At 47.1% G+C, this 26,474-nt stretch overlaps 1 protein-coding gene across 2 annotated transcripts in view; it reads left to right on the forward strand.

The window, feature by feature from the left end:
• Positions 1-25,275, forward strand: part of grin2ba (glutamate receptor, ionotropic, N-methyl D-aspartate 2B, genome duplicate a) — a 74,865-nt gene extending 49,590 nt beyond the window's left edge. The window contains exons 8-17 of one of the 2 annotated variants that reach the window (XM_019871012.1): positions 4,608-4,722; positions 7,133-7,341; positions 7,537-7,708; positions 10,946-11,099; positions 12,390-12,515; positions 13,651-13,880; positions 13,979-14,139; positions 14,628-14,815; positions 17,216-17,454; positions 20,923-25,275. In XM_019871012.1, coding sequence (XP_019726571.1) covers positions 4,608-4,722; positions 7,133-7,341; positions 7,537-7,708; positions 10,946-11,099; positions 12,390-12,515; positions 13,651-13,880; positions 13,979-14,139; positions 14,628-14,815; positions 17,216-17,454; positions 20,923-23,181 — 3,853 coding nt within the window. In that variant the 3' untranslated portion in view covers positions 23,182-25,275. The remainder of the gene's footprint in view (positions 1-4,607; positions 4,723-7,132; positions 7,342-7,536; positions 7,709-10,945; positions 11,100-12,389; positions 12,516-13,650; positions 13,881-13,978; positions 14,140-14,627; positions 14,816-17,215; positions 17,455-20,922) is intronic. The other variant, XM_019871011.1, reaches the window with a different exon arrangement.
• The last annotated feature ends 1,199 nt before the right edge of the window (positions 25,276-26,474 follow it).

The following is a 26,474-nucleotide window of genomic DNA, read 5'->3' on the forward strand; positions in this document are numbered from 1 at the left end:
CATTCAAAATGCTTCCGCCGAATGGTTTGATGAGGATGAAAAGGACGCGAGTCATATGCTGCGGCCTTTTCAATCACTCCATTTCAACGTAATCGAACACTCGCGGCAGATTTTGCACGACCGCCGTCGTCTTTCCAGCGGCAAACGAGAGCTTTCTTTTTCCAGATTTGCCCCTGCTGTTTGGGTCGCGCTCCCCACCATTGTTTTGGATTTTCTATTTCATTCGCTACTCATCTGTAGCTCAAACGAGCCTAATTATCAGAAAGTCATAACTAATTCTCTCTTCGCTGAGAGTCTGCGAGAAAAGAAGTCCTGGAAAGACAAACCATGGAAAATTGATTGAACCCCAGCTGCAGAAAGGAAGACTAATCGGCAAATGATGGGAATTGGATTAGAAATTGTTCTGACTCTCCAAAACTAATTAGGAGTAGTTATTAATCTGTGGAAATAGAATGGGCACGATTCAGAAACCGCTTGCTCTATTTCCTGTTTTCTGTTTATTCTGAGCAGCCCCATCTCAAATTACCTTCCGGAGCGATAAAACCGCGCGCTCCTTTTTCGAGTGCGACGTATTTTTACTCCATTTCAGGGAAATCGCAGCGGTTCAGAGAGAGCGGGCCATCATCAGCGAGAGTTCTCCAGGTCAACAAAACCTGTTTGATTTTTCTTTGAAGCTGCGACGCGCGACTTGTTTCGCATTTGCAGACAAAAGTTTTACTTTAGGTCACCGACTTTGTGCTGTATCATGCGAGTCAAATGAGGGGAAGCAACAGATCTGTGGCACGCCGCATATTTTTTTTATTGTCCCGCCACATATTCTAATCATAAAATTAAAAACGACTTGCATCAAAAAGTCCAGAGAAAAATGTTGACAGATGGCGCACTTAAAAAAAAAAAAGTAAAAAAAAGTTGAATCTTGCTCGTCATTCCACTTTTTTAGATCTTTTTTAAAATGTAAATTCCTAGTTTTACAAAACAATATTCATATTCTTTTGTGTCCATGAGCAATCAAATGGTTGCAACCACTGCAGGACAAAAAAAAAAAAAAAAACGACACAGCACACGATGAGAAGGTCACGACTACAAGTAAATGAAATCCACAGTACGCAGCCCTGTGGTATCCTGACAGGGAAAGATAACAGAGGGAAGAAGACAAAAGAGAGCATCCGAAAAAGAGAGCCGGCCAGCGACGGAGGCGCACAAAGCACAACAGTGTGAGGATCACGAGTTTGACAGCAGGGCCGCCGACCCCGCGTGCCGTGGCCACGTTCCAAACGAGCCGGAGCTTGGAAAGGTGTCAAGCGCTTCTGAACGCTCTCTGGACGCTTTTGAACTTCTGCTGCCTCAGTGGTGCCCGCGAAAGAGTGTGTGTGTGTGTGTGTGTGTGTGTGCTTGTAAAACAGCATCATCACCTGACTGGGCTGTGCTATCCGCACCTGAGCGTGCATGCTTGCGTCGCGCTTGACTGCTCCTCGATCTGGGTCAATTTAGGGATGATTACTATTTGATTGCCAACCTGGCATTGTCGCTGCACTAGCTTCTTTACATTCGTCGTTTCGTCCCCCCCCCCTCCCCCCCATTCAGTTTCCGCTGCACAGCTATACACAAGAAGACTTGCAGATCAATACACGTGTAAACACAATCTCACACACACACACACACACACACACACACACACACACACACACACACACACACACACACACACACACACACACACAAACGTTCACAGCTTTCCCACAATCACACTTCATACCCTAAGTGTGAACGCAGCAAAGGTTCATTATGTTACAGGCAATATGTACGGTGTGTGTGTTTGTGTGTGTGTGTATATACACCGTATTTGTATATACACCGTATATATTGCATGATCACACAGTGACAAATGTCATATTTTCCATCCATCCAGGTTCCCGTGTGCAAATCTAATAAGTACACGGCGCCACACTAATTGCTACGGAGCATCATTCATGACTAATTTATTCTGGGGTTAATTTATTGAAACGGCCTTATCAATATTTCACACGCCTCCTCCATTATTCACCTGAGAACACGCGCGCAAACGTATCTGTGTCAACCCGTGAAATTTAGCACAGTGAGCGGCGGTGTGTTATTCACATGTTGTTCTCACACGTTAACTTGAAATAGGACCATGGATGAAAGCAACGGTGTGACCGGGTCACTTCATTTCCGAATGCCTTTCCGTACTTTTAATTGGACAGGTGGAGAGAGCTCTCTGCTCGTCTGTTATTTCACCGGGACGGTCGTTTCATTGGAATTGAATCATGGGTGCTGAGTTGAATGAAATTTGTGACAATGACACGTCATCACATAAAAGGTGGAGGCAAGGAATGCGACCAGAGTTTCCATGGCGACCTCAGTCATGGAGCTTTCAGCACGGCACGGCGACGCACGGCGGGACCTGCGGAATCCGATAAGTTACCTGCAAAAGGGGGGGAGCGATCATTTAGGTGCCTTTGTCAACTTTGGAAAATAGAAACTTAACGACCTTCTTTCAATCCGAGTGTTTACAAATTACAACTTTAAAAGTCCTCAATATGACACTGTGCATTTGTACAGTTTCAGTCACACAAATGTACCGTCCGTATTAACAAACGAATCCCCGACTGGCAGTGCGAGAACCAATATGACGCAAGAACACATTTGAATCTCAACCACCTGCCCTCCGTCCCCTTATTTTCTCTGAATCTCATCACACTCTCTCTGTCTCGTTCCCGCCCACCCTCCGAGAGATTACCGTTACCATAGTGACGCAGCGGATTGGCTCGGAAGTCGCAGTGGTTGTGGGTGCCATGGCAACACACGCGCGCTTCTGTTGCCGCTCGTCAGGCAGGTGCGGGACGCACACGCGCTGGCAAACGGGCGGTGGCAAACATCGGCCCGCTGTCGCGCCGCGCGTCACCGGCTCAGTCGAGATGAAAGGGGCCGCGGCGTCAAGTCAATTTGTAAATGGCCTTTGATTGACGCAGCGCATTCCGTGCACTTTGTATCTGTGCCAAAGCTCCATGGGATGGGGCCGTGCGCGGGTCACATGGGGCCGCATGAGATGCCGTTATCCCCGGATGTCGCCGTCCATCAAATTCCATTGTGAGAAGATCAATATTGAATGCAGGGAATCGAATAAATATGCGAGCATTAGCGTAATTGCTGGATTATTACCTTCCATTTTGTAAAATGGATATACGGTCTATAGGTAGGCGGGTAGATACGTGGATGCATCCACGGGCAGATGGATAGATAGATTTTCTCCTCTCGTACATATTTCATCTACATATATATGGTAGCCATGGTTATGAGGTGGAATGTTTCCATGGAAACTGTCAGAGAGAGGAGGGGGTGGGCGGGTGAGAGACCAAGTGTAAAGGGTGACGAGCGAAAGAATCAAGAAAGAGATCCTGTGGGTTTTTTTTTTTTTTTTTTTTTTTTTTTTTTTTTTTTTTTTTTTTTTTTTGTGCATGTGTTGCATCTTTATCCCTCTCCGAGGAGCAGTGAGAGTGTTCGACTCCACACTTGCACACATTCCGGTGGCTTGTCATCTAAGGACACGCTGTTCAAAGGGAGGTTGGAAATTAAAGAATTCAGAAAGAAAAAAAGATTGGGGTTGGACATCATTTATTTTTTGTTGTTGTTGTTGTTGTTGTAAGTTAAGGTTTAGGTCAGGGGCTCTGCATTATATTCAAGAGTGCCCGTGTGTGTGTGTGTGTGTGTGTGTGTGTGTATGAAGTGATTTGAGCTCACCTGACAAATATTCCCATGTACGCACACTCACACACTCCTACGCCCTTTCACTATAATCGTAGCATGAGTGTTTGAAATGTATGTGTGTGTGTGTGTGTGTGTGTGTGTGTGTCGTTGCTGAAACGAGGTGAAATTATTTCACCTGACAGGAACAATGCTGCTTTTGCTCGCTTTCTGCTCCTCCACCACACAATCACACCGCCGGAAACCGACACGCTGAATGACAAAGAATGCGCATCTACCACCAAGGGAATCATTTTTAATTCATTATTCACTCTGGAGATTTTATGTGTCGAGGTATGTCTTTGTTCGTCGAGTGAGTCTGCAATTCAGAAAAGTTGCATCTCTCGTTGTTCGTGTTTATTACCCGAGCTTCTTTTTGGGGTGTATTTCAGCCACTGAGATGTGGTTTCCGAATAGAAGGCATCCAGTCACCGAGCACACGTCGGCTCAAAGCACAACTCCACCAAGTTCAGCTGAGCTTGTCACAGTCCAACGTGGAACAGTAAATCCTCGTCTGGCTCGTGTTGCGACGGCGGGTTGCGAACGCAGGCGGGCCGTAGCTTTTTCAATTATGTGAATTGTGTGACATCATAGTACACAAAACGAGAAGCGTTTGTCACAACATGAAGGAATGCAAATATTACAAACAAGCATCCGTATGATGCAACACTGCAAACTATAACCACAATCATGAACGTGACACTCACATTGTTCGTTGAAACTGTATTTTTGTAAGAGCATTTCAAACAAATATGCACAATATGCAATGCCGTTCAATATATGTCCAGTGTGTGAACTTCGCTCAAATCCAATCAAATACTTGCCCTTTGTTTTTCTGCACTCAGGTACCTGATGAATGTGACTTTTGAGGGCCGTAATCTGTCATTCAGTGAGGACGGCTACCAGATGCACCCCAAGCTGGTCATCATTCTGCTCAACAAGGACAGACAGTGGGACAGGGTACGTTTGTGGGCGTATTCGCCGGAGACGACGCAACTAAATTCCTTTTGTTCTCCTATTTTGTTCATGCTCATCAGTAGTAAATTATCAGGGTCGGATCATGTAAAGCTGACTCGAAGCAATGACAGCAAAGTGAGTTTCGTGATGGGGACGCAAATGTGTGGTTCCCTCCTCATCACATTTTCAGTTTGGAAGCACTTTAAAGCCCAAAGCTTGACAGGCACCGACTGCACTGATTAGATCTGATCAGATTGGTGAAGGTGCCTTTGCGCAGCACGCCGCTGCGCTACGCACGCTCCAGAGTGGCACTTCGCTATTTGTAGTTGTGACAAACGATCAGAATCCTGACCATCACCGTCGTGTAGTTTGATCACATTCCCCATTCGTTTTTGTGTTCCGACATCTAAAACGTGGTTCTAATTATTATTATTATTATTATGTCGCATCAAATCGTTTGGATTACTTTAATACATTTTTACGCCATTCTTTGGGTTTGTGAAATGTTTGATCATAAGATGTGCTTTGCAGTATTGAAGTGGTGGGGCCCAAAGTGATGTTTTTATTTATGGATGTATTTTTTTTTTCATTGGGCCTCCAAATACCCGGCGGCACCTCTGACCAGGCTTCCTTCTTTGGCCCGATGCCACATTTGAACAAAACTGCCAGTTGGAAAACATACATCGAATTGCAAAGTACAACAATGTTTTTCTCTTTTTAATTCTGAGATCAAATAAGGTTGAAGAAAATGTCTTGAGCAGAGAGAGAAAGGCCATTTGTGACCGGCGCTCGGTTAATCGTCCTGAGATGCGTCCGTCGCATCCTAAGATGAAGCCAAAACCAAGCGCCACCTGTCAAGTCAGCGCTTGCGCATCCACCTCCTCCCCCGCCGCCGCTCTCGCAGCTGACTTCTGTGACTCTTCCTCTTCTCTCCTCTTTGGATTTCTCCATCCCCCCCCCCCATCCAATCTATATTCTGTCCTCTGATCAGAGAACAAGGTGAGCGTCTCCCCTTCTGTCTCCCCCTTCCCCCTCTTCTTCGCAGCCCCTCTCGCCCCGCCGTTCTCACTCATGTTTAATTCTCAGCTTGACTCGCAGCTGAACCGCTCGTGTGGATCCTAATGAGTTGCGGCTCTTACACGCGTCCTTGCCGGCACCTTTCGAAGGAGTGCGAAGACTCCGGAGTGTCCGGTCATGTTTCGGACCCACCGTCTCCGTCTTTGTCTATATTGCATCATCTCATACGTGTTGATTGAAGAGGGCCGCGCTGCCCCTCCGCCAAGTTCCTCGCAGCGCAACACGTGGCTGCACATGTACACATTCTCGACCGCTCGGATCCATCGCCGCTTAGTCCTCCTTAAGCGGACTGAATGCAGTGGACACTTGAAGAAAAAGGCAGCAGCAGAGTCTCCAAGAGTGCTGTCGAGTGACCGGCACCAGGGGAAATGGACTAATTGATGACTCTTGGTTGGAGGAGAGCCACAAGGGGCTTGGCCAGCCCTCCAAGCGTACATCTGGACACCCCCCCCCCCACCCTTCTCCACGGGTCATGTGACGCTTTCGCTCCATCCATCTTCCATCTCGTTTGTAGCCGCTTCTCACAAATAGAATTTCCGCTCTCTTCTTTCCCATTTAACGTATTCCTTTTGACCGTCTCGTTACTCCCGGTCTGAATTCTCATTTCTTAGTTTCATTTCTTAGTTTCAGCCTTCGCAGTTTAACCTTTCGTTCATTCTCAGATCAGGGTCCTTTTTTTTTCCTCTCTCCTCCCTTTTTGTTTGTATTGTTGTGGGATATGAAAAACAACAAGTCACAATGTCCGAAGTACCATGCTGGACAAAGGTTCTCGGCCACTATTAGATGTGCAGAGTACGTTGTTTTTAGCAATACCGTCATGACAGTATTTAAGTCGAATGTCACTCAGCCGAGCGCAGGCCTCCACCGACGCCGACTCGTAATCAAAAGTGAAATTGCCTTCATTTTGTTTGTCCTTCTGTTTGTTCATGATAAGGCTCCTTACGGGTTCATGGGGACTGATGGTTGGTTACGATTGATTGCGATTGTTATTCTGAGGCGTGGGCAGTCGCCTTCATGCGTCTATGTCTTGAAACGGTGAAAATAAATCCGCACTTTCCTACGAGTGCTCACCAAAATCCTTACATTCCTTCCTTGGCCCGTGCAGCACCCATCTACCCTCTTTTTGTCCTACTGTAATCTTACTCGTGCAGTCAGTCCCGTAGCTCATTATTTCACCAAGTGAAAGCAACAAAGCTTTTGTGGGTTATTGTGAATCCGTCTAAAATCACCCTCAGTCAGCAAAATGTGTTTCTGTCCGCAGACATTTTTGGTACTGACCCTCTAGCTGTCGTTTCAAACCCATTTGGTGTCCTTTTTTTTTTTTTAATGCCTACAGGTGGGCAAGTGGGAGAACGGGTCGCTTTCCATGAAGTACCACGTGTGGCCTCGCTATGAACTCTACGACGGGATTGCAACCAGGGAGGACGACCACCTGTCCATCGTGACGCTGGAGGAGGCTCCCTTTGTCATCGTGGAAGACGTGGACCCGCTGAGTGGCACTTGCATGAGGAACACCGTGCCCTGCCGCAAACAGATCAAAACATTGTGAGACGCCGCCGTCATTATTGATCAGAAAGGCACACAAACACCCGCTATCCCTTTTGATCGGAAATTGTAATTGGTTTACGTTAAATGCGCTTCACTCGGCTCCGTTGAATGATGGCGTAACTGACCCGAGGCCACGTGTTTTTTTTTTTTTTTTTCATTCACAAAAAGAGCTAATCGCGTGTTCGAATGCAGGAATCAGACGAAGGAGTCTGGGATCTACATCAAGCGCTGCTGCAAGGGCTTCTGCATCGACATCCTGAAGAAGATCGCCAAGTCGGTCAAGTTTACGTACGACTTGTATCTGGTGACGAACGGCAAACACGGCAAGAAGATCAACGGCACTTGGAATGGCATGGTGGGAGAGGTAAGGGAAGGGGCTTTTTCCACTCATATCTGTTTTCAGTCAGTAAGATTTGGAAGGTTCACCAATGGCAGCTGGAGCTCAGTTATTGAACAGGCCCATGGACACGACCACCAAAGGTTACATTATTGCTCATTAAGGACTCTGAATGTTCATTCTTCTTCTGACCAAGATTTATGACTCCCCTTTGTGGGAACCGTTGAACCGAAAAGTTCTCTGTTCCGATTTGAGAGCCCTGACCTCAACCCCTAGTTCATCCTAATCACTTTTACCCAGGCCCTCTCTCAGGACCAACATCAGGACCCAAGAGTAGTACTCACATACAAAAGTGTAGAATTGCCCTCAGCGTACGGACACAACTCTGAATAAAACTGGCTAGAGTATATCACAAAGGACTTGCATTTATGTGTCGGCCAAGGTTAAAAAAAAAAAAAAAAAAGCGTCCGCCTTTCTTCCCAAAGGCCAAACGAACTCTGCTATATTTAGCTTGGCCGTCTAAAGGATGAATTTCCTTATGGTTGTTTGTTTTCATGCCTTCCCTTTTGAGCAGCCAAAAGCGGTTAGGTCAGCGGTCTCTGAACATTCGATAACAACGCCCCGGTCCCCCGGTCAAAGCTCGCTGTCAGTGCATCAAGCCGTTACGGCGAGCCGCGCTTGTGCCGTCTGGCTGGTGGTTTGGTAATGAAGGAAAAGGGAAAGCAGATCAATAGCGGCTCAAAGGTCACAGGTGGAACACACGGCTGCGTCAATCTCTGAGAACTGTCAAGTCCGCGTAACCTTCACAAGTCACGGGCTCCATGACGACGCGCCCATTTTTCCCCCGCCACTGGCATTTCAATTTACATTAAACTGACCCATTTCATCTATTATATAAAGCCATTTAAGTTACCCTGCCGGGGCCAGCTAGTGTCTTTAGTGTGCAACGAGCTATAAGTGTAGTCACCTGTAATAAACGCCATCGCCCTTGCTAAAAGCGTCATAATGTGCTGTCTTCTTCTCGGGCCCCACACATGGATGATCATTCGCAGTGGGTTGGGGTTTGGCTATTTGTCAAGCTCTATTTCGCGCGCACACACACGCACACACACACACACACACTCACACACACACACACACACACACACACACACACGGAAAGGAGAGTATCAAGGCAGGAGTACTAACACGTACACAAACTGATTATTGCACAAATGTCAGTTCCGTTGTGTCCCCTTGCTCTCTCTTACTGAATTCCTCTCACACAAACACTTACACAAGCACACTGTGCTTTAGCTGTAGCTACCCCCCCCACACCCCCGTCTGATAGAGACTCGCCGCGACCTTCTCCAGTTGGGAAACAGCCAAAAAGATGAAATATTGATTTCCAACTCTTAGTTAGACTGAGATCTGGACCGATGCTGAGACACACGCCTACACTCACACACACGTGCGCGCACACACAAACACACACGTACTCACGCACACACAGTACGCACTCGTGAACACTTACCCAGATCACTTGAGGGCTTTTACACAATTTGTCACAAGTTCAAAAAGAAAATAGTTCAAATTTGGGAAGGAGGGGGTGTGGGGGGGGGGGTCAATAATTGCTTCTCCAATTAAGTGGCATTTGTTCACTGCAGCAAGAGATGACATTGCCATTCATACTCTTCTTGTAAAAGATTACTGGCAATCATATACTGGGCTCGGCCTTCCAACGAGACGAGATACACACACACACACACACACACACACACACACACACACACACACACACACACACACACACCAGCTGAGACGCTTGCACACGCTCGCACAAACTCCGATCCTTGCTCACTCATTCTCAATAACACCCACACGGGTCACTTTCATAACACGGAGAGAACATGTCGTAGGAGGAAAATGGAGAGAGCAAATGAAGAGAGAGAGGAAGTGAGTACACTGCCGCACGGGCTTCTTCTCTCCCCTGGGCCGACGCTCACACATTAGGCGCTCTTCCCGCTGACAAAAAAGATTGTAAATACGCACTCGTTGCCATACCACGCAGGCTCACATCGACAACCGGGTGTCTCTCTACCTGTGAGGGTCCTCTTCACGGGTGGGGAACAAAGGTTCCCTCCCATCTCTTCATGACTCACACATGCACAAGCGCAGCAACTCTCTCTCCCGCATGCCGGAGCTTTGACTCAGGCACACTTTATGAACACGACGTTCTCAAGCCACTTAGGCACAAATTGCAGGCTAAATATACTAAATACCTGTGGCGAAGTACTGAGATGGGGGGGCGGCGGTGGCCGGTAGAAGTAGGACAGGTATTGGCATGCCTATTTGGAGCAGCCATGACCCTCTGTGCTAACCTACTTTCTTCCCTCCCTTTTCCCCCCGGTGGGCAGTAAGAGTGTCCATCTTCCCCTCCTACCTTTGTTAATTACATCCACACTCTGGATCTGTCATTAAAAACTTGCCGTTTGACAGCCTGATAAGATCCAAGATAAGAACAATTCGTTTTTCGGTGACATCTCGACTAATCAGGTGCAGTGTCGTTCTTCGCCAATGCGAACGATAAACGCAGTCATAAAAATCCTCCGTTGGACGCAGAAGTTACTCCTTGCGCGCCGCTTAGGTTTTTCATATTTAGATTGTCGTTGATCATTTTCTAATTAGAAAAAAAAACAACTCTCGTTTCTTGAGCTCAGTGATACTCTTTTGTTGCAACATGACGGTTATAAAAGGCACCTTGCGGTGTCCTCACCCCCTTCCATTTTCTCAGGACATCATTTCTACAGACGTTGACGCGTTCGTTGGCAGTGATGACCAACCTGTGTGCCACGAGACATTAGTGTTGCGTGAGAGATCAAGCAGCCGTGCCACGCGAAATGATTCAATTTCGCATAATTGATCCGCTAAATCTGCGCCAGCAGCACATAGTGACAGGCCGAACCATGCAATGTTCTCAACCACGACAGGCTACGCAATTAACCCGCGTGTGCGCTCGTCGTGACATTTTTCTTTGTTTACGTCGCATGAGACGTTGTGTCATGTAGAATTCTACACCTTGGCTCAATCAAGGTTGAGGAAAGACTCTGGGTCCGATATCAAAGCTGCACGCGCAGTTAAAGCGAGACCAAACAAGAGGTTAAACGCTCCTTCAAACGCGGTGAAATCCGCAAACAAGAAATTGATCGAGGATTTTTTTTTTTTTTTGTGCTGTTTTTACGGGTCGGGAGAATGGATGCTTAGCGTATTGCCCTTGTTGTCCAGGTGGTGTTAAAAAAAGCCCACATGGCCGTCGGTTCCTTGACCATCAACGAGGAAAGGTCAGAGGTCATCGACTTCTCCGTCCCCTTCATCGAGACGGGCATCAGTGTGATGGTCTCCCGGAGTAACGGCACCGTTTCACCCTCTGCCTTCTTAGGTGAGCAACGGGGGGGCTGGGCATTTTTTCTCTGCGGGGCTTTCATGGAAACGGCCATCTGCATAACTGTCGTATTTGATATTCCGACCAAGCGCCGCGTTAGGCCAGCGATTCTCCCAAAATGAAATGTAAATGTAAATGCTGGAATAGAAACGTGAAGCGGTACCGCGTCCGCACTTCACGTCTGTGCCGGTGGCCGTCGGCTAGAAAGATGGTGAAGAATGGATATGAATTTTCTGAAATGTCCAATGAATATCTTATGAAATGTTGAGGTTGACACGCTCGTGCTTTTGAGTTCCGGACGAGAGCGCGCCGATGTCGTACGTGTGCTGCAAGTACTTCGGATGTCACAAGAGAGAATGGGAATTGGATTAAGCACGTGTTAAGAAGAGTGTATGAAGCCCGTGTGCACGACAATGCACTCGCTCAAGCAAAACCGCATTCTATTTGGCGGTTTATTCATGTTTCGCTCGCACTCTTTGTCTCTTTGCCCTTTGCTTCCCACTCAACTCCATTTCTCCTACTCGTCCTTTCTTTTCTCAAACCGGCCATTTTTTTTCCCCATTCTTTCAAACACACTTCCTCTGGTTCCCTTTCATTTCCCAACATAACCCTTCTTTTTTTTCCTGGGTCACCCCCCCCCACCCGCGATTCTCCCAAAATGAAATGTAAATGTAAATGCTGGAATAGAAACGTGAAGCGGTACCGCGTCCGCACTTCACGTCTGTGCCGGTGGCCGTCGGCTAGAAAGATGGTGAAGAATGGATATGAATTTTCTGAAATGTCCAATGAATATCTTATGAAATGTTGAGGTTGACACGCTCGTGCTTTTGAGTTCCGGACGAGAGCGCGCCGATGTCGTACGTGTGCTGCAAGTACTTCGGATGTCACAAGAGAGAATGGGAATTGGATTAAGCACGTGTTAAGAAGAGTGTATGAAGCCCGTGTGCACGACAATGCACTCGCTCAAGCAAAACCGCATTCTATTTGGCGGTTTATTCATGTTTCGCTCGCACTCTTTGTCTCTTTGCCCTTTGCTTCCCACTCAACTCCATTTCTCCTACTCGTCCTTTCTTTTCTCAAACCGGCCATTTTTTTTCCCCATTCTTTCAAACACACTTCCTCTGGTTCCCTTTCATTTCCCAACATAACCCTTCTTTTTTTTCCTGGGTCACCCCCCCCCCCCGCCACCGGTGTCTCGTTCTTATCACTGTTGGTCCACGCCGGCTCCCTCTCACTCGTCTCTCCTCCTCTCCCCTTCTCCTCTCTCTTTGCCGGCTTGCCCTCCAGAGCCCTTCAGCGCGGATGTGTGGGTGATGATGTTCGTGATGCTGTTGCTGGTGTCAGCGTTTGCCGTGTTCATTTTTGAGTACTTCAGCCCCGTGGGCTACAACCGCTGTCTGGCTGACGGCAGAGGTGAGGGCCCGCAACTCGACGCACACTTGTAAACGCACAAACAACAACGAGACGTGCTGGCTTGGATCACACGGCGCTACTGTACGAGAGGGTGTAAAATATGGTGGGGTTACGGCTGCATTTGTTTTGTAGTTTGGGTTTTCTTCATCATCCAATGGTCCACACGTTGCATTTGCAAGTTTATTTGCATACATTTCCGTACTGCCCAAAATCAAGTTGTCACTGGCGGCAACGCATATTGTAAGGATGCAGTCTTAACGGCTATTGTTCTCTTGCACCGAGCGAGTTTGCAAGCATAACGGGTGCAGATCAAAGTTTGGACACAAAGGATTCGACACAAAAATATTGAGTATCAATGGCTGCGAACTGTAGCGTCACCTCTCAATGTATTGAACCGGCTCTCTCACAAACTTTACAAAGGAGAACATTTGGCTCAAGAGGCTCTGCTTGTCTGTGTACAAAGCACCCATATCACAATTCAAACCCACATAATACTGTCTGTCTCCCTATCATGCTCTCTCTCTCTCTCTCTCTCTCTCTCACGCTCTCTCTCGCGCACACACAGACCCACATTCACACTTACCCACACAGACATTGCAAATCCAAGTGCTATATCACTCCATAATGAGTAGACAGAGACAGTCTGCTCTCAGTTCATGAGTCAGAACTAATTAGGTTTTTTTTTTTTTTTCCACTACGCCACAATTCGTGATCATAATCTCAATACAGTGGATAAGTGTGTCAAATAATATGCATGTGACACAATGAATGCAGATGACTATAATTTAGGGAACTGTACCTGGCTGCCATCTTTTTATCCATCAAGCAGAGCCGAGTGTCAAACCCAGAACCGCCGCGGGTTACGCAGTTATTCTGTCCACCGATCTCAAAGTCTGATTTCATTTTTTTCAGTTGCATCAGTTAACCAGAACACTATTATGACGATGATGAGGAGGTTTTCTGTTCAGTTGATTTTACTCGACTGTTATCTTTTAATTCAGTTTTACACGGTGACCTTGAGTGCATCGAAATAAGTTTAAATCCGAGTTCTCATATTGCTTCATCGTGCCCCGGTGTGAAAACCAACGTTTATACTGAGCTCATCGCCTATGTCGGCTGTATCTATCCTCCTCAGAGCCGCACGGTCCGTCCTTCACCATCGGGAAAGCCATCTGGTTGCTGTGGGGTCTGGTCTTCAACAACTCCGTGCCTGTGCAGAACCCCAAAGGTACCACCAGTAAGATCATGGTGTCGGTGTGGGCCTTCTTTGCCGTCATCTTCCTGGCCTCCTACACTGCCAACTTGGCCGCCTTCATGATCCAGGAGGAATACGTGGACCAAGTCACAGGACTCTCGGACAAAAAGGTCGGACGGTCGTCTGCGATGCATCCTCGCCGTTTGCTCCCCTTCGCCTCATGAGGCGAGTGTTTCCAACCGACGTGTTTTGTCTTCCGTGTCTTTAGTTCCAAAGCCCCAACGACTTCTCGCCTCCCTTTCGGTTCGGCACGGTGCCTAATGGCAGTACGGAAAGGAACATAAGGAACAACTATCCCGAGATGCACTCCTACATGACCAAGTTTCATCAGAGAAACGTCAACGAGGCTCTTCAGAGCCTCAAAGCCGGGTGAGGATTTGGACCAAGCGTTTAAGAAAGCTCTTTTCGTTGCATTTTCCCCGAACGGCCCATTTGGGTTCAGCAAGGCTCGCGAAACACTCGGTTTGGACTGATTCAATCTTTTGAGTATTATTTTAATTTTAGCTACCTGAGAGGCGCTCTCATTGATCTCTTACCTCACGTTCAACGTTCTATCCACACTAACCGGCTGAAGTGGACACTTGGTGGTGCGCTCACTTTCTTCCCATTTCGACGGTACATGGAAGCATATCGTCGATAAACTCCTCCCCCCTCCCCACTTTTTCATCACGTGGGGGGGCTTTTCACCACACTGTGTGCCACTTCAGCCATGGCAAACCGTCTCCAAGTCGATTAGACTTCTCACCAGCTTCGTGCTATTTAGCAGGTTAATTGGAACGTTGTCGCTGCGATGTCTCGCTCCCAAGCGCGAAATTAAGTGTGACCCGTCCCTTTCCCCGCTCCTTCTTTTTCATTAGCAAACTAGACGCTTTCATTTATGACGCGGCCGTGCTGAATTACATGGCTGGCAGGGACGAGGGCTGCAAGCTGGTGACCATCGGCAGCGGCTACATCTTCGCCACCACCGGCTACGGCATCGCCATCCAAAAGGAGTCGCTCTGGAAGAGACACGTGGACCTGGCCATCCTGCAGCTCTTTGGGGACGGTGAGGCGCAGCACTCGTCCGCTTTCTGTCTACAGCTCAATTCGCCCGGCAGACCAAGGACAATCGCCCTGACTCCATAAGTGAAGGCAGCAGCTTGTTCGCAAGGAAGCTCTGTTCTTGGAATGATTTATTGAAAGATCCGCTCGCATCCGAGTTTCAAATGAGACGATCATGGCGGGCCGGTTTCCCCGTCAGGAAGGATTCCGACAGCCCTTGAGGGAAATTAAACTTCCCAACACCTCGGAATGACTGCAAGCCGATACTCTCTAAATGTTTCAAAAGTGAGATAGCGTGAGCTCCTCGCGATCAGAGCGGTGGCATCACACATCAAACGTCTGCTTTGGATTTATTGCATCCCCTCAGTACAACTCTGGGGTTGCGTTGGATTTATTTATAGTCGTCTGTCCGCCACTGCTACATTGTTTTGGCGTGTGCACAAAGCCCAGGCCGCAGTATTGTTTGGATTTTTATTTTTCTCCCTCTGACTTCTTTTTGGTAGTAATTATGATACCCAAACTGAGGTTGCTCATTTGGGTATGCGGTGCGTTAATTCTCTGCATGTTTGGGGTTCACTCTTCACAAAGTCATGATTTGTCAATCTATTCATTGAAAAACTCCACTATTGGCTTTTTTAAAAATTTTAATCCTCTTTCCAAAACATCCTAAAATGCCACAAGATGTCACCAGTGGCATCAGTGACTTTGTATGAGAGACTTTGGATGAAATCATTTTAGAAAATAATCTTGCATAAAGACTGACATGGAGAGAATTTGAAAAAAATCCACACTACGTCATGTGTCCTTTCACAGATTTTTTTTTTCCCCCCCTAAGAGATTTCAAAAACCTGGCAAGTCAGACTCTGACTTCCTACAACTGCTGGAAATCAAACAGGGAGCCCACATCACATGCCAGTCATACAGGCTGCGTGTAGCTAGCAGAAAGATATGCAGAGTGGGTATACCGTAACTCGGCGTTCAAAACGAGTCTCGTTAAAAATGTCGTGAAACAAGATATGCTTTTGTAATGGCGTGATGTATTCTTCTAAATTCCCGAAAACTATCCATCATGTTCATGCTAGTTCCTGAAACATAGACCCTGCGGGGCCGGCTTTCGTGCGTCCCAGTTAGTGTTGCCAGCATAGCTCCTGGTGTATTTCGACCCTGCGTGCGCGAGGGTTTCCAGGTTTGTGTGTGTGTGTGTGTGTGTGTGTGTGTGTGTGTGTGTGTGTGTGTGTGTGTGTGTGTGTGTGTGTGTGTGTGTGTGTGTGTGAATATGGGTCATCGCTTTCAACATGAGTGCCTCATGAGAAGCTATGATGGGAGTTGTTTTTATTTTTATCACCCTAAAAAGATGAGCGACAGACAGACTGACTGACATTTTTTAGGTTTCGAAAAATCACATTTCAAATGTCAGGCAATTATTTTTTTCGTTTTGTTTTTGGGCGGGGGGGGGGGTTCCCCCATACAAGCTTCTTTTTTATGTCTTTGAACATTGTCTTTCAAAATCGAGTCAAGAACCAATCAGCCATGTCTTCCCACTGCTCTGGATTTCAATGTGACATTGGCCCACCTCACCCCACTTGCTTCCGCTCCTGTTGGCCTAGAAAAATATCAGACTCACGTGGAGAACCCGGTCGTCCAAAATCATGTCTGGAAGGTTATACCGTTTGACGCAGGCTAAAGTAAGAATTGGTTTTCCAAAAATAATGTCGGTCATATCATGAACATGTTCTCGTTTACAAAACCGAATTGCCTTTTAGAACCTATTTGTTTCTGCTAACTTTATTTTGTGATGAATTGATATTTAGACAAGATCGATTGCTGTTGATCCATTGCTGTTTCTACACATTTGCGGTATCGCCACTTTGCCAAGACGGGTAAACCGGTAAACCTTCATATTTTGTCTTGCAGCTTTAAATTGGCCTACCGTGACCTATCCCTGCCCATTCTGAAGCTCTTAAATAAAAACAAAAATGTACATCTATAGTTTCAAAAACCTATCTCCTCCAGAAAGCATGGGAATATCAGTGAGTTCAGACCCAACAAAAATTGCAACCATCTTCTCTCCTCTCCTCTTCTGTTGCATCATTCCCTCCTTCCCCTGGTGTCCTCTAACAGGCATCATGTTATTGCATCATATCCCTTCTGCTTGCCACTTAAAACACACACACACACACACACACACACACACACACACACACACACACACACACACACACACACACACACACAGTCCCTCATGAATTATAAAACTATTCTCCACTTGTCATCACCCTGGCCCAAAGTGACTGTTTGATCTTGATATCCCCCCCCTCCCCCGCTTTCCTCCTTGTTGCTGCGTATCATTAAACCTGACCCTCCATTTTCCTCTTCCCTGTCTTCTCCATTGTTTCACATCCAGGTGAGATGGAGGAGCTGGAGTCCTTGTGGCTGACAGGAATCTGCCACCACGAGAAGAATGAGGTGATGTCCAGCCAGCTGGACGTGGACAACATGGCGGGGGTCTTCTACATGCTGGGGGCTGCCATGGCACTCTCGCTCATCACATTCATCTGCGAACACTGGTTCTACTGGCAGCTGCGTTTTTGCTTCATGGGCGTCTGCTCGGGCCGCCCTGGCTTTGTCTTTTCCATCAGCAGGGTGAGATTCTTACTTTTCATTTCGAGTATTAGGAACTGTAACCCACTGCAGAAATCTCGTGTATACATCGGAGTCATCGTCCCTCTCCATTTAATTTAAAAGCCTCGGTTTTTCATGCTTCAAAGTGACTCTGATGGGTCACTGGCATCACTACTTTGCTTTTTCGTCCACCCATCCATCACTCCGCATTTATTCAAATCAGGCTCTTACTTTGTTACCTTGTTGTTGAAAATTGTTCCCCAAACTTTTTCAGAATGATGGATGGGTTTGTTTTTATTGAATACATACTGTATGGTAATTCTCAAGCACCTTCTGTAAGGATACAGGTAAACTGGAATCTATCCAAGTTGATTTGGGGCGAGAGGCCAACCACACCCTAGACCGGTCGCCAGTTCATCACAGGGCACTACTTCGGGTCCTCTAAATTTATAGATGGCTGATCCCTAGTGTTTCATCTTATGTCCAAATATTTGTTGTTTTTGTCTGGAGAATAAGACCACTTTGGTGTCCTTAAATGTAATATTTACAAACTAATGCGACAAAATCAATAAATCACTCAAAAGCCTTCGAACTGTCAAGGGTGAATTACTAGATTGCGGGAGAGCAAAGTCACCCGAGGTGTTTGATTTGCATTCCAATTGTTTTGACACGGCTCCGGTGTAATTCACTGCCCGCCTCTGAAGGTGAAGTGCCGCGGGCTAAAACGCACGAGGCTAATTTACGGCGCAGGGCCACGAGCGGCGGCTCGCCTCCTTCCAGTTGATATGCTGCAATGGCACCCTGGGCCGCAGAAAAACAATCCCGCTTTCTCATATTTCCTTATTTATGTTTTTAAACCGCGGGAGTAGGTCAAAATGAACCGCACAAAAGTATGGCAACTTACGTCGGGTAGATTATTTCTGTTTCGTAATCATATCTCTCGGCAATAGATCTTTTGCCCTTGCCACTGCCTATTTATTTCCCTTTAAAATGGCGCCGCGTTTGTGAGGAACGTGCATTTGTGGGATGCGAAGCAGAACCGGGTTACGCCGATGAAAGATTTCGCCAAGTCTACCAATGTCAAACGTATTTTGCTGTTGCCATTCCAATGTGCACCGCATGAGCCCTGCTATTATGTTGATGAGAAACACCTCTCACCCTCCCAGCCTACACCACAATAACAAACATCCAGTGAATAAACAAACAGGGGTTAGCTAATAAACCGCCTTTAGAAAGAGTCAGTCAGCTACCAAGTCACACAAACAATGTCGTATTGATGTGTGGATGTGTGCCTTGCGCATGTAGTTTCATTTTCATTGTGCGTTTTTGGCTGTTTGTTACATTCACCAAACTGTCTCGCTTCAATTTTCCTTCACTTCATTCGAGAGGCGGCGTGTCTGAAGCTCGCCCCTGAATTGAATTTTGACTTGCAACAAAAAGCAAAGAATTGACTAAGTGATCTTGTTTCTTAAAAACTATTTATAATTATGATAATTTTTTTGTTTTTATGGGAAGTAGGGGCCAACGTACAGTAAAATCAAAGGTTTATCACTTTCTTGTTAAATTAATATTTCCCAGGTAACTGTGCTACTTTTTAAGGAAAAATTTGATCACACTATTTTTGTAGCGGATGGGTTGGGCAGGTTTACGTTGTTAGTTAGCATCAACTTTATTAGCATGATCTAAAACGAAAAAAAAAAATCATGTCCATCCTGACGTTAGTTTTTAGTAGACGGAACATAAAATGACATCTGCCAACAAGTCAGGTGACACTGCATTTCCCGAAGCAGGCTGTTCAGAGCTGTTCTTTTTACGATTGCACCATTATCATTTCTATGGGCGTCGACATAATCCGAGAGCCATTATGTTGGGAGTAATATTCGCTGATTGCTCTCGTTTGACGCAAATTACCTCCATCTTGCTGCAGTGAGGCAACATAAATGAAAGTCGCATGTCCACACACACACACACACACACGCACGCAGCCAGATCATTTAGTATGTAAAAATATTCAGGGGGGAGAGAGGGGTGGGCATCAGTCATTGAGCAGTTTATTTGCATACGCATAGCAGAATCCTAGTAAAACAGAAAACAGCTGACGGAAAGACCGGAAATGAGTTGATTATCTTTGCGCAAGCGTTGTTCTCGCTTTCCGTTTCTTCCTCGCTTCTGCTTTTCTAATTTCACAGCTTAATCGGCTAATTGTTATTGTTATTGCTGCCATTAACAATTGCGTTTGGGTGTGGAAAAATGAGTCATTTGTCACCCTTGGTTGGTTAGTGTTCCTTCGTTTGGACACACTCGATAGCTTTGTTGTTGCGCAGGCTACCTGTTCCTCTAGCCGCTACCCGAACCACTGCTGCAAATTAATTAAAAATATTGATTAAGAGGCCCCGAATGAATTGAGAACAATACATATATCGGGGTTGTGAATTACTCCCCCCCCCCACCCCATGTCGTTGTCACCTTCATTTGCATCAAGTATCGCACGGGCACTACCAAATTATGATCTGCTGCTCGTCGGCGCTTTGTATGCACTTGTACACCGGAAGCAGCTCGTTATTTGTTGATTTCCTGCCTCTCCTTACCCGCTTAATCACTTATAGATTTTCCTGCGATCCCCGAGAGGAAAAAGAAGGCCACTCTTTCTGTTTGCCGAGCCTGCTCAAACAATCAGCTCCTGTAATAAAGGTCCACGAGCAAAGTGGTACATTTTGTCAAAGACCAGCTGCTTCATACCAAGATTTGATTGGGACAGTATTAACTCGCAACCCTGTGCTCATGCTGCCTATTTGTGTGCATAAGAGCTCTCTCTCTCTCTCTAATTGGGCCAGTTCTGTCGCACGGCGCCTTGCTGTTAGCACGGCACTGACATTAGCGTCAAATTTTATTTAAGTTATGAGCCAAGCTGAGTGGTTATTTTCTAACCTGAAGTGTGAAGCAGGTACAAGCTCCAGCGTTGGTATTAGTTTTTGAAGTTTTACTTTGAAAATGTTACATGACCCAAATTATTCATATTTACGATGCAGGAATAAATGTATTGTTGATGATATATTGATGAATGCGCTGGAAATCACAGGTGTTAGGTGTCAAAGCACAGAATGATCTCACACCATCATGAATGGCAAGAAAGACCTGAAACGCTATCTGCATGTAAACAAACACAAAACTAACATTTGTTTTGTTTTTGCTATGCACAGATTTTGCGGGAAATACGTTTTCAATATGCGCTATATAAGTGACATCAATTGCGTCTGTGTGGACCCGACCGAAGAATCCACCGTTTTTGACCGTATGTAAACAAACACAAAAATATTTGTTTTTGCTATGCACAGATTTTGTGGGAAATACGTTTTCAATATGCGGTATATACTGTAAGTGACATCAATTGCGTCCATGTGGACCCGACCGAAGAATCCACCGTTTTTGACCGAAACGTATGAAATATTCACGTTTTAATGCCGCTTCTCCCTGCATTTTACCACACAGGGCATCTACAGCTGCATTCACGGCGTACAGATTGAAGAGAAAAGCAGCTCAGCATTGAACTCCCCATCAGCGACCATGAACAACACTCATTCCAACATCTTGCGCCTGTTACGCACGGCCAAAAACATGGCCTCCGGGGTGAACGGCTCACCGCACAGCGCGCTGGATTTCATTCGACGGGAATCTTCCGTTTACGACATCTCGGAACACAGACGCAGCCTGGCGGGCCACTCGGACTGCAAGCCGCCTTACTTACCGGAAGATAACATGTTCAGTGACTACATCAGTGAGGTGGAGAGGACGTTTGGCAACGTCCACATGAAGGACAGTAATCTGTACCAGGACCACTACCTGCACCATCATGGTTCCACACTTGGGCTCAGTGGACCAGCGCCCAACAGGCCGCATAGTTTGGGCAGTGCCAGTTCCCTGGAGGGCGGCATGTTTGACTGCGACAGCCTCGGAGGGGGAGTGCCGCCGATTTTCACCACCCAGCCCTGCTCGGCGCTCACCCACAGAAACATGAGCAAGTTTGACCTTCTGTCTGGACAGACTCCCCCCTCGGGGCCGGGCTTTAAGAGTGGCCCGCCTGACGTGTACGGAAAGTTTTCTTTCAAGGGAGGCGCCTCGAGTTCCACTTACATCCCTGGGCCCAGTTACTGCGGAGGGAGAGCGGATGACGATGGGAATATCCGATCCGATGTCTCTGATATTTCCACGCACACGGTGACCTACGGCAACCTCGAAGGTAATGCCAAGAAGCGAAAACAATACCGCGATAGCCTGAAAAAGAGGCCGGCCTCAGCCAAGTCCAGACGCGAGCTGGATGAGATTGAGCTAGGCTACAGAAGAAAACCCTACCACATCAGCCACCACCACTACCACAACCATCGTTCTGCCTCGCCACCACTTTTGCCATCCGAACGGAAGCGAGGAGGAGGAGGAAATAATGACAGCAACTATCTGTTCAGAGAGAAGGAGAGCGTGAGGGACTTTTATTTGGACCAGTTCCGCCCAAAAGAGGGCGTCCCTCAGTGGGAACATGTAGATCTGACTGAGGGCACCGGAAATAGAGACGGTGGAGTACCAACTTGCACTTCTCTGGTTCCGGTGGAGGACTTCCTCAAGGGCAAACCTAAAAAGTCTGAATCCAAAAGTGGCGGAGGATCCGGATTGGCAGGGGGAGAATGGGAGTGCAGGAACTGCCGTTCCGGAGCAGGAATGAAGCCGATGTCCATGCACGGAGGAGTTATCGGTGGCGGGTATGGCGGCGGGATGAGCTGCGGGTCCTCGGGGGGCGGAGGCAGCAGCCGCCCGAGCTCTGCAACCTGTATGCGCTGTGAGGGCTGTAAAAAGACGGGAAACCTCTATGACATCAGCGAGGACAACAACCACCTCTTGGAACAGATCGGTGGAGGGGGAGGAGGCATCGGTGCAATCCCCCAGCCGCAATCTCAAGTCCAGCAGAGGAGGAAGGGTGGAGGATTTGGCAAGCCACTCAGGCGGCAGCATTCCTATGACGCGTTTGTCGACCTTCAGAAGGATGACTCGGGCGGCATGGGCAGCATGATGGGGGGCATGGGAGGCGTTGGGGGGATGAGCGGTCCAGGTATGGGAGGGATGCTACCGCCTCCCAGAAGCGTTAGCTTGAAGGAGAAGGAGCGCTACATGGAGGGCACCAGCCCCTTTGCGCACATATTTGAGCGTCACGGGGGCTCCGAGAGGGAAAGGGAAAGGGACAGGGACCCTTCGTTTTATGGAGGCGATGGACGGTTCGGGGGCTTGTTTCGAGGAGGCGAGGGCCTCCATCGTCGCTCCGTAGGAGAGAGAGACATGAGAGACAGGGATAGGTCTCTGATGGAAGGTGGAGGCGGGGCCGCGTTCTCTTTATCGAAATCTCTTTATCCTGACCGGGTAAACCAAAACCCCTTTATCCCAACATTTGATGATGATCAGTGTCTCATGCATGGAGCCAAACAGTATTACATGAAAAAGCAACAGCAGCAGCAGCAGCAGCAGCAACAGGTTGCCAAAAACAGTCGAAGTGACTTCAGGAGCCAGTTGAGCACGACGTCCTATCTGCCGACATCTGCCACGACTGGCGTCATGTCAAATGTGTCCCCCCGGTTCCCGAAAGAGCTCAGCCTGGGTGGGCTGAACCACCACGGCTCCATGCTTGGGGTCGGCCCACCGCGACCCTTCAACGGAAGCAACGGCCATGTCTACGAGAAACTCTCCAGCATTGAGTCAGATGTGTGAGAAACCCAGCCTGGATTTGGGATTAGGAACGGGATAGAGGTGTGTCGTGTTAGGAGATCAGGGATGTTTTTAAAGACACAGTCCACGCACTGCATCTCTATCCCATACGGAGACTGGAATTTAGGGTCAGCTGGGCGAGAGCCAAATGTGGTGTCAGAAGCAGGATGAAAACTTGATTATAGAAAAATCTATATTTTGCAAGCTAATCTTGGTAAACACAAAAAAAAAAATCAGGACACCAAGCTGAGGCGGGGGATGTGACCCCTCTCTCGCAAATGGCCAAAGCTACTCTACTTATATGTCCAGTCACGGTCAATTAACTGGGAAAATGCACTCAACTCAAGCCTCGCGTTTCATCCAGCAGTGAAGGCGCAGTCGCCGCACTGGGCCAATATCGCTCATCTTAATTTGATATCGGGCGCGTGAGCCCGCTGAGATTTGACGGCAGCTCGAGAGCTCGCGCCGAGAGCTGACGAGGGAAAACTTGCGAGACCGGAGCGCCCACCGAGCGGCCCATCTGGGCTCGAGTCGGCTCCCCCGAAGGAAGACCTTGTCGCCTTGCCAGAGTGGCAACACGGATGACTTGTCCCTCCCGCCCTCTCCGGAGGGATCGTCTCATCTCGCCATCCTGAACTTGTCTCAATCTTCTGTTGTCACCAAAACATTTGTTCGTTGGAAGAAATACAATCACGGATGACAAGATTTCCTTCGAGAAAGAAAAAAAAAAAAAAACAACAGGGTATAAGATCAACAATAATATTAATCCCATTGTGAATAACAACAATGATTGTGTTAACGCCGCTTATAATATTGTTTTTTTAAATGCTTTATGCTCAATTAGTGTCACATTCCATCCCTGTTTTGGTACTTGGCTGGTCGTTCAACCTCCAAGCCGGACTGAACTCTTGAGTTGCCTGTAGGATGTTTTGCTTCACGTGAGTATGCAGTCCATCTATTTTCCCCTGATGGAAAAAAAAGGATCTCAAAGACTCATACTTTGTTTACCGTTTGGAGATATTTCAAAATCAAGTGCGGATAGACTGCGTGTTACGTCAGCGCCCGAGAGCCGCCGATGTCGAGAGAAAAGGACGTGCCTTAATGGTCTCCGATGGAAGTGTCCTCCTGTTCGCGCGGTCACGCGGCGGCGCCGATACTTGGTCGTCTCTTCACGTCCGTGCGCCAAAACTGCAGTAAAAATTTTACAAGCGGCGAGAGATGCCGCCTGGCAGTGGTTTAGATACAAGATGCTGCAGAGTTTTATAACTTCGTAAAAAAAGGCTTTTATGAACCTGTACGCCAGTTCTATTCAGGATGTCCCACACTGTCTCGGAGTGGCCCACTTCACAGCGCGGCGGCCTTCTACTTAGCTTCTTTTCGATTCAGGTTGCATGATAATAGTCACCGCCCCTTTTTGGCCTCTCACTAGTGTCGCCTATGACAACATCCGTCGTGGTCCGGGAGCCCAGTTGAACTTTGCACGTCGTGCACAAAGAGGTGGCGAATGTGGCCCTGTGACCACGGTTCGTCATAATCCGTTGAGCAGAGGAGGACGTCCGTTCGAGAAAGGCCGCTGAGATACCAGCTTTGACTGATGTAGATAGTTTGCGTTTTTGTTTCTATTTCCTAAAGCTGGCCAAGCCTCATTATTGCACAGGACCTTTACCCGGTGTAGGTTCAGGCACTCGGTAGACATGCCTTATCATCCCATCACGCCCCCCCCCCCCGCCCCACACCTCCCCCTTCCCGCCCTCTTTCACAGGAGCTGTCTGTTAATGACTCATCATCTAACTGTACAGAATAAAAAAGCCTCTATTAGCTATTTAAAGGTTTGATCTTCAATTAGCTGGCGGTGTCGGAAGTTCAAGGGCTGCAAGAGATTGCGCAGGAGTGCTCAGCCAAGATTGGAGCTGCTGGAGTGTGCAGAGCGCTGACATCTATCTTATAACCTCATCTAAATGCACCGCTGTTACAGGTGTGTGTGTGTGTGTGTGTGAGTGTCTGTGTGTGTTGTGCGAGTGATGATGCAAGTCGCAATTTAATGATAACAGCATTTTTTTTTGTCCACAGACTTGCTGATGACTCTTGATAAATTCACAGATAACAATGTAATCGTGAGATTGATAGCCTTAAATCAATTCACCTATCATCACAACCGTGACTCCGAAAAAAAAAAATAGACCGACATCTCTGGAATTTTTATACTTGCACATTTTCAGATCAGCCATTCTCGGAGAAGCAAGTAGAAATATTGGAAACGACGCGGATGTAAGAAACACTTTGGTCAAAGCATCCGAGTCGGCATTTAGTCTGCGACGCTTTTACTTGTAAATAGCATATTCCGAACCTCTTTTCACTTTGTACAGTAAACAGACAGACAGGATGTAACTTTCATCGAGTTTTGCAGCAATTTACGAAAATAAACCAATACAAGAAAAAAAAAAAAAAACATAGATGGACAAAAATGTGAAGAGTCGAGTGAAGACGCCAATATAACTCCTCCGAAGTGACAATTGATTTCCCGCTCATTGTACGACAGTTTACCAATCAATATATAGATTATGTTAAGGTTTAGACTTTTTTCTTACATTCACTCAAGTGTTTGAGAAATTGATCATTTACCGTAGGTGTAGATGTCTGGTGATATAAAAGGGGGACAATTTAGTTTTAGGTCTTTGTTACGTTCCCCTCGGAACTGTGTTAGATTCTCTCTCTCTTTTTAAGGCGAGCTCGACTTTTTCAAGCTCAGTTCGAGCGTCGGCGCGTTGATGTAATACAATATGACATGTATGATATTTGCAGATAGAAGCAGCATATTGTGAGCTTTCATTTTAGGCGGCGATCCTTGTTCAAATCTTACGACATCATGGTGTTTTGTTTTGGGCTTTTTTTTTCCAAAACTGGCTTTTAATGGTGATTGCACACAGAATTTAGAGCCATCGTGGGCCCGGCCTATCCTGTTCCCTCTTTATCATTGGGATTGACATCACTGTGGTAAAGAAAGATGTATGTACATAAATGTGTGCGTGCGTGCCTGTGTGTGTATTGAACACACAAGTGCACACTGGACACTTTCCGGTGTTGCCATTGCTGAGAATTTCAGCACAATAATGCGGGAAAGGTCTTGGGGAGAATTCATTTGAAACCGAAATGCATCGGTGCAACCCCTTATCAAAAGTGAAGCCTTTGCTCATTTTTCAACTTGCAGTCCACCTTTGCTGCAGGGAAGTCGACCGTTTTATTGTTGTTATTATGATAGGTCAGGTTAGTAGACTGACGCTTTGGGTTGCCGTTTC

The sequence above is a fragment of the Hippocampus comes genome, unplaced genomic scaffold (genome assembly GCF_001891065.2).
Source record: "Hippocampus comes isolate QL1 unplaced genomic scaffold, H_comes_QL1_v1.1 scaffold343, whole genome shotgun sequence".
NCBI classification, from domain to species: domain Eukaryota; kingdom Metazoa; phylum Chordata; class Actinopteri; order Syngnathiformes; family Syngnathidae; genus Hippocampus; species Hippocampus comes.